At 48.4% G+C, this 15,133-nt stretch overlaps 1 protein-coding gene across 1 annotated transcript in view; it reads right to left on the bottom strand.

Moving 5' to 3' along the window:
- The window catches only part of MAP6 (microtubule associated protein 6), an 81,329-nt gene that overhangs the window by 2,124 nt on the left and 64,072 nt on the right, over window positions 1-15,133 (bottom strand). Inside the window, exon 3 of the mRNA XM_006021976.2 lies at window positions 13,529-13,725. Within this exon, the coding sequence (XP_006022038.2) occupies window positions 13,529-13,725 (197 nt within the window). The remainder of the gene's footprint in view (window positions 1-13,528; window positions 13,726-15,133) is intronic.

The following is a 15,133-nucleotide window of genomic DNA, read 5'->3' as shown; positions in this document are numbered from 1 at the left end:
ATGTGGGTTCTCCCCCCCCCCCCCCCCCCCCCCCGGGCCTTCACTGGCAATTTGCACAAGAGACTGCAATAAGAATAATGATGGGACTGTTGCAAGCTCATTCAGCCCAGGCACAAAGTGGGAGGGTGGAGGGGTTTGCATGAATTCCCTGGGGAATCCCACCTCCAGGACAAAGGAGGGATTACACTGCTTCTGCTGGAAGAACAAAACAGCCCCCTCCTCACCCCCATCCCAGGCCTCCTCCTGCACACAGCAAGTGCTTGGCTCATGCCTGGCGGCTGTGCGCGAAGCGTGCCAGGAGGGTGAAATCATGGGAACAAAAGGTGGGCGGAAAGACAAGCCAGGTCCTGAAGTAATATAACATCTATGTAGATAAAGTTATCACATCCTTATTGCCTCAGGTAGGCAGGGCATTTGTTGAAGGGCTTTGCACTTTACAAGGGACCGTATGCAACAAAAATATATCATCCCACACAAGCCAAGTCCCTGCCAGGTCACGGCAGCAGTTCATTAGATGGCACGCAAGGGGAACAACTGGCGTGCTAATGAATGGATGGATTCTAGGCAGGATCTTATAAGGGATCTGGAAAGGCATGCGGGGGCTGTTTTGAAACCATCGAGCTTAACCATAAAATGGCACTTCATGTTTTAATTGCGCTGAGTGACCGTGTTTCTCACATGCATAACAGAGTTTTCTCTTCCTTAGACTGCATCAACAGGGATAATGCCAGGGATCTCAGTGGGGTTCCTGGCTTGCACTTGATAAATGGGATTAGCATGGCCTACAGCTATTCTGTTATGAGCAGGTGTGACACCGGCAGCTACATCTGGTGTTGGTAGCTAGTGGCTGGAGGGAAGCAATCTGGCTCTGACAACGAATGAATCACCTAGGGTAAATCACTGATGCCCAGAGCCTGAAAGATGCTTAGGTGCCTAAACACCACTGGCTTCAAGGTAGATACTTTGGAGGATTTAGGCCTTAACTTTCTGGTGCTTCAGTGCCAAAATACCCACCTTTGTAGAGTGCTTGGAGATGGTTGGAGGAAAAGTAGTTAAGTCAGTATGAATAGCTGTGACTATGCAAATGCAAGAAGAAATGTTGCATTTGATTCCTGCCCCCCAAAAGCACACCACGGTCATGCATGGTCATGCTCTTTATGAACAGGGTCCTTCAGCCAGATCCAGGGAAAGGATATAGGTGCCTGAAGTGGTGCTGAGACCTAAATCCAATATCGCGGTCCTGGAAACTCCAGCTCAGCAGTCGTTGAACCCTGGAGATGCCTACTCTCCATCCAGACCTCAGCTTTCAACCTTCAGCTCCTCTGGCATGTGCTTCTGTGTGCTCACAGGACTGTTTTGGTCTTCGAAGGGCTGAACCCATTTCGTACCTATACCCTGATTGGGAAGCGGAGTTGCAGCATGACTCTCCATCTCTTTCCTGAGACGACTTTGGCAGGCAGTCAATGAAAATGCCATCACACCCCTACTGGATGGGGCTCCACACCAAATAAAAGAAGTGGCTGGCATTTGGGGTTCAGACAAACAAATGACAACGTGCAAAAAGGGAATGGGAGTTGAGGAGAAGGTTTACCGCATGTCAGCTTCTCGGTAGAAACGACTTGGTTTGTCCACTCATATCTCACAGGAGCTGGGAACTAAGCCATGGTAGTCTAGCCTTGTTTCATTCATGTAAATCCACTCTTCTTTTAACTTGGTATAATCTGTTCACCCTTCATTTTAAAAGCGCTTCTTATCCCTTCTTACACAACAGCCTTGTGGTTAGGCTGGTTAGTGGGGGTGCAGAAGACCAGAGTTCAAGTCCCTCCTCAGTCAGAGGGGATTCAGAAGTACCTCTCCTACCTTGTGGTAGGTTTGTTCACCCACAGGCCTGAGGTTGTTTTACCTCTTATTTTGACAATAAGCCAATGTGAAGAGCAAAAGTCAAGATTTCTAATGCCAAAGACAGAGGACACAAGTCAATAGTCTATTGGCTAAGGCACCCACTTGGAAGCTTTTAGACCTCTTCTAGTTTTTGCCCCCTTCTTTTTAAAACAAAGGGGAAGGGGCAATTCTTTCTGTGCAAAGATGACCAGATGAGGAGGTAGTTACCCCCCACCCTTCAGTCTCCCACATCCTGAGCGGGTACCTTAGGCACTGGGTTATTGGGTAAATGCCCAGCAATACGTCCTGCTGTCTCTTGTGGGGCGGGGGAGGCATGGTCTGCACCGATGCAAAGTACATGCACCAATTATATCCTCCGGCTCAGGGTCTGCACGTGAGACAGATAGAGATGTCCTACTGCGTGAATGCTGAGCGTGCTTAGTTGCAAGATGTGGGGCCATGCCTCTCAGAGCTATGAGGACTTAGGTGCTTGTACCCCTGCCAAGCAGCAAGCACTTTGGGGCACGTAGCGGGACTTTTTCAGCAGAAACTTAGACACTGAACAATGTTACATACCCCCAGACCAGGCCAGAGGTACTGTGAATGCCAGTGGCATCAAAAATCTCCCTTGGGACTCTAGTCCTAAATAAGTGAGGTGAATAGTTGTGTCCCTAAAGCCATCCCCTCCACACAGGTCTCCACCTTCTCTTGCCTTCAACCCTTCTGACCTCCCCCTGTGGGTAGACATTATATTCTGGTACCAGTGACTTTTGATTCCTGAAGGAGGCATTTCCACTGGTGACTGGCAGGCTCCTATTGTTCAACTTCAGATCTTTAGTCATGTGCTGCTATCCTGGGAGAGCTAACTACATGCCGTGGGCTCAGCAGCATATCCTGGCTGCACTGGCAGGTCTGCCCGGGGTAAGAATTTGGGCAGGGAAAGTGAATCAGCAAGAACATGAAAGCACCGTCTCCATACTCCTCTGAAGATAATTGATTGAGTGATCCTATATGAAATCAGTTACTTGGAGACTTGATGAAAAATGGTGGCTATGCTTTTTCCCCACCCAATGTGTCTTTTGACTATTTTTTAAAGGCATCTGACCTATTCATTAGCCCCCAGGGCTCCTTCTGTGCATCCCAGCTCTTCCCCATAACACACGTTATTGGAGCCAAGTCTTCAACTCATGTAAACTGGCCATCACCGAGTAGACCTCATGTAAACTGGCCACCACAGAGTAGACCTCACGGAAATTGGCCACCATGGAGTAGACCTCATGGAAATTGGCCAATATGGAGTAGACCTCATGGAAACTGGCCACCACGGAGTAGACCTCATGGAAATTGGCCAACGTGGAGTAGACCTCATGGAAATTGGCCACCATGGAGTAGACCTCATGGAAATTGGCCACCACGAGTAGACCATCAATGGAGCTCCTTCAGTTGCCAAGAACCAGACCTCCAGGCCTTTAAAGCTCCCTCATTGCATTATCTTGGCCTGGCACTGATTAAACATTTCCTCCTCCCCACCCCATTTAGCCTAAGCCCATGTTAGGCACTTGTTAGGTATTATTTCTTGCAAAGACTTATTCATTTGATTGAGTCCTATGTGTGCTAGGGGTTTTACACAAGAGGAGGGCGATGGCATCCCTGATCCAAAGAGAGTACAACGTAAAGAGACAATGTACAGAGAGCAATGAGATGTCATGAAAGGCAGGAAATTAAGGGATGATATTTAGCATGTGCCTTTTTGCACATCAGAAGGGACCATCAACATCATCTGAATGACTGTAGCAGGAGAGTCTCTTTCCTGATCTTGCCATTGGTTCCTATCCTGCCTCCAACCCTCCCAGATAAGAGCCTTCTTTTCCTGACATCAACCACCCAACCCCTTAGGGTCCAGCAACACCAGATGACTGCACAACGCAGCTGCAGTTCTCACTCCTGGAGGTGAAAGAGAGTTTGTTCCTTCCTCTTTGTCTCTGCGATGGCTGCAGTCCAGCTCTGTCAGGTATTGCTCCTGCAGTGAAGTCAGACCTACCAGCCAGGTCCTAAGCTCTGCTGCTCACCCAGGAAGATCAGGCGGCTTCTCCCCTCCTTTCCATCCCTGTGGTTGCTCCCTGTATTGCAGAAGTCGGTACTGAACAGAAAGCAGCCAGCACTAGGCTGTTACTGTACCTTGCACGCAGGTACCTTCCTTCTCCACTTACCCATAACACCTGCCACCAGAGCTGAGCTGGCCCAGGGCCAGTAAGCAGTACCAAGGAGAGAGCTTCACCCCGATGGAACAAGGGTCAAGGTGTGACTCCATCACAACTCAGCCCTGGCTGGGCTATGGGGCCACGTACCTGTGCTCTGACTTTTTCCATCAGGACAGACGCTGATGTCCTCCAGACCCCAGCCGTTCCGGTTGAAATCTCTCTGGGACTTCTGTTGCTGCTTATCCCGCTTCTCCTTTCACTGCAGGGTGCTTTGATGTTTGCAGAGGTGGCTTTTCCTTGTGGCTCCTGCTGTTCCAGGAGACGCCGTTCCTTTGACAGCAGTCGCTGTGGGGTCGTCTCTAGCTCCCTCTGCCCTTCTGGGCTACCAGAGCTCGCTCTTATCTTCCATAACTCACAGGGCTGGATGCTCCCATGAAGTCCCTAGTGCCCGGCGCCCACAGCTAGGGTAAGCCAGAGGTTCGACCAGCTCTGCAAAAGCAGATCATCCAACTCCGACGGAGGATAAATCCTACTTGTGAGACAAAGGCTGCTGACTGGGATTCCCCGGTAAGAAAGAGGCACGTGGGGAAAAGAAACACAAGCAAAGCCAAAAGCTGATAAGAAAGAAATAGCAACAAGACAAACTGCTGCGACTAGGACGGAGAGACAACGTACTTGCCGACTCGAGACACGGGGACAGACGCCACGCAGAGTAAGGTGAGAGGCACAGGGCCATTGAGGAGTCACTTCTACTTTATTCTGAACGATACAGGCAAAGTAAAGCCCAGATCACGCTTACAGTCAGAGAGAGATGAGACAGGTGCCAGGCAGCGGGTTGGGGGGGGAGGATGGGGTTTGGAGGTGGCTTTTCCAGGAGGCACCTGAAGAAGACACAGCGCAGGGGTGCGGCGTGGGAGAGACTCAACACCTGCATGACCGAAACACCAAAGCGGGTGAGTGGGTGAAGTCTACAGAGTGAGCATGAAAGAGGGAGAGGCCTCGAAGGCCAGAAGGGCAACTTCACACTAAAGTGAGAGAGAAGAGAGGCGAGGTGGGATCCTGGAGGTGATGCAGCACAGAAGGGAAGCCAGCGTCGAAACGCAGTGCCGCAGTTGGAGCGGGCCGGTCAGCGGTGGGAGTCGGAGCGCGTGTATGTGGCAGTGGCCTTCCCCCTCTGTGAAGAGCAGGAGAAGCATAGACAGCCTTGAGAGGAGATCCAGGCTCGTCCCAGCTGGGACAAGTCGCTGTAAGCCAGGTAATCCACTAGCACGACAGGAAAGCCAGCCGGGATGCACAGAAAGCAGCAGCGATGCAGAGCCCCGTTCGTTCAGATCTGCCGCAGCCCGTCCGCAAGCCATCCTCCAGGTCTCCCATCACATGGAGCCCTTTGCCACTGCAGTGCAAGGCCCAGCTGTGAAAATGGGCTTGCAGGACTGAAGCACTGTTCATCTTCACAAGGAACCTAGCAAACGCCTGTACGGTAGGGTCCTTGGCCCCGGTGCAACAAACACAACAGGACGCACAGATCTGGTGCAATGGAGTTTGCTGTCCCTGCTGTGAGGACATGCGAAGGCCACAGTAATGTCCCCACAGGGACCGGAAGCAACTTGCATGCAGGACTGGGTGGATCATCAGGGGAGCTGGCAACAAGACGGTTTCAGGAGCTGAGCATCTTCGTCCTCTTTCTCTTCCTTATGCCTTTGAGTTAAACGAAAGCTTAAACCAATGTGTACTGAAAGCAATTTTCACCTTAAATGTTTCTTAAATGTGTCACCTAAGTTTACATCTCCTTTGCCATCATCTTCTGAAAGAGCCCAGTTGTTTCCTTCCTGTGGGTCACTCCCGCAGCAGAATCTCTGCAGGAAGCTGGTGCACAAAGGTCCTTTCAGTCAACAGGAATCTCGCCCTCCAGACTAAATGAAGGTCACCGTGTCTGCAGCTTGGTGCGTGGTCACCTGCAAGAGAAATCAATGGTGTTTACAAGCAACCATCCTACTTCCTAAAGAGCCAGCAGTCAGCAAGTATCAGGCGTTCACTACCTGGTCCTGCAAACCTTTGCTCATGCGCAGAGCGGGATTACACACGCAAAGAAGGATGTGCACGACAGAGCCCTTAAATGCACAGCTAAATCAGACTTACCATGTTGTTACTGGAAAACGGTGCTTGAGGTCCAGCTGAGGTCTAGTGTCTCAGAGCCGTAGGCTACAGCATTAGGGAGGATATTCCTAGTGCTCAAAACTACCGTGTCGTCCCATCCATACTAGGGACCGGTTCCTCTTCCTTGCAGCTCCTTTTCAGTTTCTGAGGTCGTAGCAATTGAAAAAGGATGGTTGAAAACAAATGGTAGCCCTAAGGTGCTGGGAGACATTTGCCTCAATAGTCCTAGTCTCTTCTGCAGCGGCAGATGCAGCAATATATCCTACTGCCCCGGCTCCTGAGACATCTGGGTAGGGCTCATATGTCAACCGGTGAAATATCCATTTCAGGTAACTTTGACCTTGGTGTGACAGCCAGAGATGGGGGGTGATAGCTGAATATATCTGGTTAAGATTTCAAAGACGGCTTGGAGATAGCGGTCCACAGCAAAGCGTTAGTCAGCTCTGCTTTCTAAAGCAGGCAACAGTGAAGAAAAATCACATGTATTTTGGCAGATTTAACCAAGTGCATGATTTTCTGACCAAAGTAAAGATAGTTCAAAGCCATCCTCAGCCTGGGTTGGCTTCTGAAGGTGTGAGGCTGGGTATTCAAGTTAACATTGTCCTTTGGTAGCTTTAACATGCCCATTGCAATATTTTTCAAGAGTATGTTGCTAAAACAAGTTCCCCTTTAATAGCAATCCTCATTCTAGGTTTCTCCTCCACATTACAAGCACCCTACAAAGCACTCTGTCCCTTTTGAACAACACTTACCTTCCCAGCTTTGTACAGACATTAAGTCTCGCAGCACCCATATGAGATAGCAAAGCTTCATCAACAGGAAATAACTTGCTCAGGGTTACAGAGGGAGTCGGTAGCAAAACCGTGATGGGATGTCCAAGGTCCTTGGCACTCAAACCTCTATTCAAGGTAACAGGCTATGCTGCCCCGTAAAACTATCTCGTCTCATCACATAGTCAGATTTTGACATTCAGAGCAAATTCTCAGGAGAGCAGAGTGACAGTGCTGTGTTTTCCAGCACTGAGTGTTTCTGGGGGAGATCCCCCATGTCCCTGTTGAAATGCTAACAGCAGGGGCTCGGCTGTTGTATGGGATCCTTGAATGGCTAGATCAGATCATACATAGCACCTAAATCCCAGACCAGGCTTTTAATTTGGCATGATAGCAGGAGCTAATAGGCATTGCTTTCTTGTGCTGAGGATTTCTACATCCTCCAACATTCATGCTCTGAACAATGCAAGTATTGTCACTGGACTACCAGAGATATGCCCCTGAAAATGGTAAAAATGAGCAGCGGTCACCTTTAGAGGAACTGGATGCTTTGAAACGTGGCTGGTTGTTATGCATAACCCATGAATGAACACAGATTCGTGGCGTGCGTGCGTTTCTGGGATGGTGCTGAATGCGGCAGATTGTAGACAAGGCAGCAATGTAAACTCTGTACTTATACCGTATACTAGCACACTAATATGGATTCGGGTAAAAATGAGCCGGTTTCTCATCTGAACTAAATCAACGTAGTTGCATGGAAGTCCACGCAGCTGTGTTGAAACAGAATAGCTGAAGATTTGTCTTGTGCACAGACAGTGCTTTCCAGCTAAGGTTTGGGCCCAGTGTGGTAGTACAGAGCCCACTAAAAAACAAAATAAGATCGGAGGGGAAAATAGTGAGGGCAGAAGCTTGCAGATCCGAGAGGGAGAAGCAGAATGACAGTTTCTGCCCACAATTTGAAGTCAAATGCCATCAATTCTGTCACCTAATCTTTCCCCTTTCCCCCAGCTAATAATCACCGTTAGGTTATATGAATACCCTTACTTTGCTCGTCCACCGCAAATTGCACTGGAAGCATTTCAATGGCACGTTTCAAAATTAATGTTTAATCCTTTAGCAACAGGACTCACAGTTGCAAATGGTCAGCACAAATGGTCTGCAATGCCAGATTTTTCTACTTACAACATGCCTGAGAATAAAACCCACGCCTTGGTTTTGAGAGAGAGAATGAAAAGGTGGTCTTTCTTTGTAGTAAATAACTGAGTAGCTGTAGCAAGGGACCCCAGCCGGCTCATTGTTCTGCTCCATGTGAGTCCTGTGCAGCTCTTATGTTCACTTGTGCCCAGTCAATGCCAGAAATGACTCCATATTCTGAGCTATGATTTCTAGCAGCTGGCTTTTGGGGGAAAGGTGCATGTTATAGGTGAGAAAATACAGTATTCCCCCAGCTAGTATTTTATAGACCGGGGTAGGCAAAGTCTGGCATGCAGACCGGATTGGGTCTGCAGCTGCTGGGATATGGGCACCCTGCCCATATCGCTGCAGCTGCTGGGAAATGGAGTCCAGCCTCTGGCCAGGTCCATCACTTTGCCCATCCCTATCATAGACCCTACTCCAGAATGAATTCAGCTGTGTATAGGCTTCCTTAGTTCATCTCCTCATTGCTGCTTATCCCCACAGATGAGACAACTTATGAATGGGCACCATCTTTTTCCAATAGATGGGCATGATGATCAAGTGCTAGTTGATGTGGATCAAGCGCTGGTTGATGTGGAGCAAGCACGGGTGTCACAGGTATGGCTGTGAGGTTCGGTGCTTATGGCTGCGGATGTGCCATGGAGCATTCATCACCCCGTCATTTTCTTTTTATGTTATCATGCTGGAACGCTCCATTGCACAAGGTCAACTAATGATGATGGAAAGACTCCTCATTCATGCCAACGGGCCAGAAGTGGCTTTGTTGGGGAAAAGTGCTAATAGTGAAGTCAACACACTTTGGCAAGATCCTTTTCCTTGTAGGAACAGGTTTTGCCACCCCTGCCAAGTGTCAGGTGAACAACAGCAAGGTGTGAAGTCCACCTGCGGGGATGCAAAGCGTGAACCCTTTGCTCAACTCAACATGAAAACCAAACTACCTATTCACGTGACTTCACTGTCCATCTTCACCTGTGCTCATGGTTAGCTCTCCGTTCCTGCTTATGTTATAGTGGCATAAAGATTCAGCCTGCGGCATCTCTGTTATTTCTACAACATGAAACTCATGACTTTCCCGCTGTCAAACTGCTTAATATAGGAAAGGGTGCTTCCTTCACTTACTCCGTTGTGCTGCTTATCGAGAAAACGAGATCAAGGAGGTGGTGTTCGTCTTCAGCATTTATTTATCATTGGAAAAAAAAAAACCCTTTGAGCAAGCAAAGATCACAAGCACGTCACAATCAATTGGCTATACATTAATAGTTTTTGTCATTCTCATACTAACAGCAAGAATGAAATAGCACCGAGAGGTGGTGTGCTCAACACATTACAAGAGACAATTTGTGATATGCAACCAAACCCAGGCCACAAAATATTAATTAGACACTTCCTATCTGCCATCAGGAGTATGTTGAATTCTTGGGGCGGGGAGAGAGGGACTGGTTAGGAGGGGAAACCACGTATTTACAGCAGAAAACATTGCAGATGAGGAAGCAGGTGGTTGATTATGCAAAGCAGTTGGAAAAAGCAGCTCAGTCCGCATTTAGCACCATCTTGCAAAAGGGAATAACAGTACAACAAAGAAATACAATGAAAATGAGAAAGCAAGCAGTCAAAGCAGAGGACCTCTTCCCAAGGGCAAAAGCAAACATATATATATATATATATATGTACACACACACACACATACATATATATATATATATATATTTCTATTATTTTTCTATTATTTTACATGGAAAGCAAAACATTATTACAAGTTTGCAGTGAAACAGAACCAGCTCTGTGGTAGCTGGAAACACAAGCACATCATCAGAGACCTCTCTTGGAATTAAAGTGACAAGCTTTGTATCAACGTGAGCTTGAACCAGCAAAGGTGTTTGTCTCCTTTCTAATAGTTGGCTGGGGATTAATTGTGGGGCAGGTATATTCATGTAGAATGTCATCCTAAAACCAGATTTGACTATAGTTCCTAGTACTAATCTTTGTGATTGATATACGGTGCACTTGGATGTATGCACAGAGCCCCCAGTAGGGATGCAGCTGCTGCACTGAGGGCATGTGCATGCTATGGCAGTAGCGTGCCTTGTCTGGGATGGTCCCAGGCATGTGCCACCCACCTGATGTCACTCATTTGCTCCAAACCTAAAAATATGCCGATGGGAACGTTTCAGGATTGTCACCAGTGGGTGCTGTCAAGCATGTCGGCAACTGAAATCTTAAGTGCAGGGAGAGCTGGGCATCCCAGAAAGTCCTCATAGGAGTATCATTGGGTTTGGTGTGGGTAGAGCACGCTTGGGAACAGCATGGGTTGGGACACAATACTACCAGAGCGCACGCAGCCCCTTGGACGTAAAATCTGGCCAGTTAATGGGAGCTGGGGTATGGGCATTGGGACAATTTCCCACAACACAAAAAGGGGCGGACATCACCTGCCCTGTGAAGTTGTCCATGTGGATGCCCTTATCTTGCAGTAGGTGAAAACTAATTGTGATGACTTCTCTCTCTTTTGCTGAGGGCCACCGTGGTTTAGCTTCCACATACTGCAGAAAAGATATCACAGAGCAGCTGATGTGCGATAAAATCTTGTCCTCTTTTTTTTCCCCCTTGGTATATTTGCCTCTTACACCCATACCCTTGGTCCCACTGAAGTCAATGGTAAAATTCTCATTTGACTTCAAGATGATTGGGCATTTCGTGGAGCGTTACTTTGGCATGCTATAACGAAGGACAAAAAGAACGGTAATGCTCTCTGCAGGGACTTCTTCTTGTAAGTTGAAACCAGTGTTTCTGGCTACCATGAACCATCTGTGTTTTGCTGCTTTTTTCTACCTGCTCTGACACTTCATCGCCCTTGCTGCTGCTGTGCTATATCCTGAGATAAGAAGGCATGTTACTGAGAGGTGTAAAGGGGAATGGAGGCATCTCTCGAGATGCTGAAACCCTGCAGCACCTTGAAAGCTCAGTTCTCTTAGAAGAGATAAGAGACGGGCACTTGGATGTGAGGAGCTGTTCACTGCGCTGCCTTTCACGGGATCAGCATCAGCCTGCGCTGAGCTGTTCTGCACTCAGAAACAGATCGGAGGTTTGTAGGTAAGTCATGTCCATGAGGTTTCCGAGCCCTAGGTTTCAATGGCTGTTATGAACAGGTCTGTGAGGTTCTCCATGAAGCATGCATGCATGCATGTCAGAAATGCATTACATTTGCAAATATTTCCTCAGTTTTACTTCTCGGAGGTTTTCCCTGGTGTCCTCTAAAACACTGGAGGTGTGTGTGTGTGTGTGTGTGTGTGTGTGTGTGTGTGTGCACACATGCGTGTGTGTATCTACATGTATATATATTTTCCACATACACATCCTATTTCATACTAACAGGTCTAACACAGCTAAGCTTAGAAATACACCACTGAATTCAGAACATGACACCTACTTTATACTCAAAGCTTCAGGCTGTTATTATCACAAGGCAAACAGGACACATTACACAACACACTAAACTCTGCATTTACTCATTACTCAGGCCAAGAAAATTCACTCGGGGAGGGGGGGGGCTTCCCTAGACTTCCTCTCAACCCTCTACTGTGGTGCCCATCTTAATTGCTCTAAGATACCAAGATTTAGATTGCAAAAACTGAAATCGGCACCCTCTTCCAGCCCTGCTCCATCCTCTACAGCTTGCACCTAACATCGTCTAGCAGGAAGACATTTCTCTCTCGAACATCTTTCGGGCATTGAGGTTTTGGAGCTCTTGCCTTGCAAACCCCCTTCCCCACCTGTCTGGGCTTTGCGAATCTGGCAAGCTGGATAGGAGCGCTGGAGCCATGGCGAGAAAGATTAGCCAAGGCCCATAAGTCTCAACTCCTGCACCTGCTCCATGAGTTTATTATCAGGTAGTTCAACAGCTCAAGCTGGTCAACCTCAGCCCAATCAAGCAAGCTGCCTAGCTCTTTCTGTGCCCCTTGAGTCCAAGAACCAACTCCTGAGGTCTATATTCTGGTCTTGACTGTCAGCTGGTAGAAACCCAAGCAGTTCCTCACATTAAATTGGTGCTGTGCCAATTTGCACAGGCTGGGGAATGGACTATTTGTGTAGACTGACTCCCAATTCACCCTGACATTGGGGGACAAGTTAAAAGAGTAAAGGCACGGTGAACCCAGAGTGGAGACCTCAGGGGTTTGTCCAAGTTGGAGATTATGGCCCCCAACAACTGGCTCTGTTAGCACATATGCGAGCCAGCATGAACTGTAACAGGTAGGTATATTCAAAACAACGGTGACCACGGCATTAGTCTAGCAAACAATAGTGACTTGCTCCATTCTAGTCACAATAAGGCCATATCTGCAAATCCAATCTGTTCCTAACACCTATTCTTAGCTCTTGTGGTGCACACTATCCATTTGCCCCTAGCAAAAAAAGGAAGAATTCAGACCAAGCAAAGCAGGAAGAATAAAACACAAACCCTGGAAAATGATGGGCAAGGACCATCTGCAGGTAACATGCTCTGACCTGAAGCCCTGTCAGGAAATCCTTGTAGCAGCTGGACTCTCCTTCGGCACCTTACTTCACATTGCATCCTCCTAGAAATCAGATTTCCAGCTGGTGTAAACGGATGTGGCTCCTCTGGCTTCACGGGAGCTCAATCCACCTAGACCGGCTGAAGATCTGGCCCAACACATGAATTACAAAGCATCTAATCCTGCATCAGTTGGACAACACTTCCACCGTCTCCAAGACAAACGCTGCTCCTAGTCACAGTGGGGTAAATTAGGAGTCACTCCACTGACTTCAGCGGACTGACTCCAGGCTTACAGGGATGTCATATAAAGCCTGATCCAGTGAGATGTCAAGCACCAGTCCTACCCTGTTGACATGAGTGGTAGTTGCCAGAGCTCAGCATCCCCAAAAGGCACTCGGCCTCATGGGATCAGGTCCGGGAACAAAATGTAGCTCGTTCTCTGTGTCAACAGGATTGATGGCAGCTTGACCTGATCAGACCACTGGAGGATCAGGCTCCAGGAAAGGGACAAGCCTTTGAATACATCTGCAGCGCTCAGTTAATTGAAAATCTTTGTAATCCTACAATCCTCTGTGCATCCTACCCTCCCGCTGCCTCTCCTCCTCTTTCTGCAGAGATCCATGTCGTGCAGGCAAAGCAGAAAACCTGACCTCTGAAAGGAGGAGTCTTAATCCTCCTTGGAAATAAAACATGAAAGCTTCTAATACAATCAGAACAAAAGCAGATTAGAAGCCTCTAATTAATTTTGTGGCCTTTATTTAATAAAAGAAAGAAGGAAAAAGAAGAAAGAAAAGTGCAGTGAAATTTACTCTTTCGCCTCAGCCAATTTATTGTTCATCTCTTTACTTTTCTCCTTGTCCTCTGGCTTTGTCCCGCTGGAGCTCTCCGCGCTCTTTTTCTTGGCAGCCCGGCCAGATGCGATCTGCTTGTCTTTGGCCTTTTTCAGGGGTTTATGGCTTGCTGTTGTCTTTTTTGGTTTGGAAGGCTGAACGCTAGGCTTCTCCACCTGCATGGGTGTGACATACAAACCACCAACACACAGACACACAAGGAAAGGTGGAAAACAGGATTTAGATCGAAACAGCAGCAGAGAGACGGCACTATTCATCTATTTATTTATGTCAGGGCAGCGGGCATCTGAATTGGCACTGGGTACAGAGACTCAGACTCCTCAGTCATGTAAAGGAGGCAATGACTTTGAAGTCAATGGAGCTGAGCTACTTTACACCACTGGTGTAAAGTACATCACATCCACCACCTCTTGAGAGATGATGTGAAAGCCACTAAGCTAAGAACACGACCTGCTTTGCTCCGTGGTCTTTGTTTAAGGATCCCCATGATGTCCTTGCTCATTAGGTCTCAGTTACTAGGACAGAACAACCTATACAGCAGCTGCCAGGGGCTACTTAGTGAACTAGGACTTCTGTGTCATTTGTTGGACTCTTCAGTACTAACGAAGCCCAGCAGGATGGAGCGATGCTTTGGGTATGCCCACAGCGCATCCCTGGTGCATTCAGAGAGGGAGCATGCCTCACCCGCACGCTGCCGCTTGCATGCAGCAAACCTGGAAATGCAGCGGCGAGGCTGTCCGAAGGGCATCCCCTGTGGCAGCTGCTCTCAAGCGTGGTGGAAATGGAGAGTGATCGTGTGGGATGCCCCTGGATTGGCTTTGCTGGTGCAGATCTGGGTTTGGCAGGTGTGAGCGGGACTGTCCTCACCTTGAGGACGCCCTCTTTGAAAGAGCCAGAGTTGCTGTGTAGACAGTCCCACAGTCCGTGGAGAGAGAGGGCATGGTTTAACATCCCCTGGTAATTTGCAGAGTGGCTTTTCAACCTCAGTGATTTTGGGGGGGGGGGGAGGTGAAGGGGATAAAACAAGGAAAATATGGCCCTCAAAAGGAGAGGGTAAAAAGTCTCAGCATCCCCCATGCACTAATACCTCCATACTGTTGCCAGTGCCTGGGGGCTCAGAAGGGCACCCCTCATTTTGCCCTTTTCCTAGGTAGAGAAAACGGTGGAACAACATGCAAGGATATCTAGGGCTTGTCCTCTGCCGACAGGGACAGGGGCAGCAAACACAGGCTTCTTTATCCGGAGGGAAGCACAGCTTTCCATTGGACCCTCCTCTCTTTCTCACAGACCCAGACAATACCATGGCTATCTGGGCAAAATCTAGGAGGGATGAAGGACACTGAACCCTAAAAATATGACTGCCTCTTGGGATGGACTCTCGGTTGCCTCTTGGGATGGACTCTCGGGGTGGATGGCTTGCCTCTTGGGATGGACTCTCGGCTGGTGTGCAATAGTGTAACTCCCCTGAATGCCACTGGACCTTACGGCCAACATCAGTGGAAGTATGTCCATCCAGCTGAGTGTCTGCCCCTTGGCATGCTCCTCCTGAGAAGACATCAGAAG

This window comes from Alligator sinensis, unplaced genomic scaffold, assembly GCF_000455745.1.
Source record: "Alligator sinensis unplaced genomic scaffold, ASM45574v1 scaffold1008_1, whole genome shotgun sequence".
Lineage (NCBI taxonomy): Eukaryota > Metazoa > Chordata > Crocodylia > Alligatoridae > Alligator > Alligator sinensis.
The sequence above is the reverse complement of the archived record's forward strand: the minus strand, read 5'-3'. Positions and strand labels throughout refer to the sequence as shown.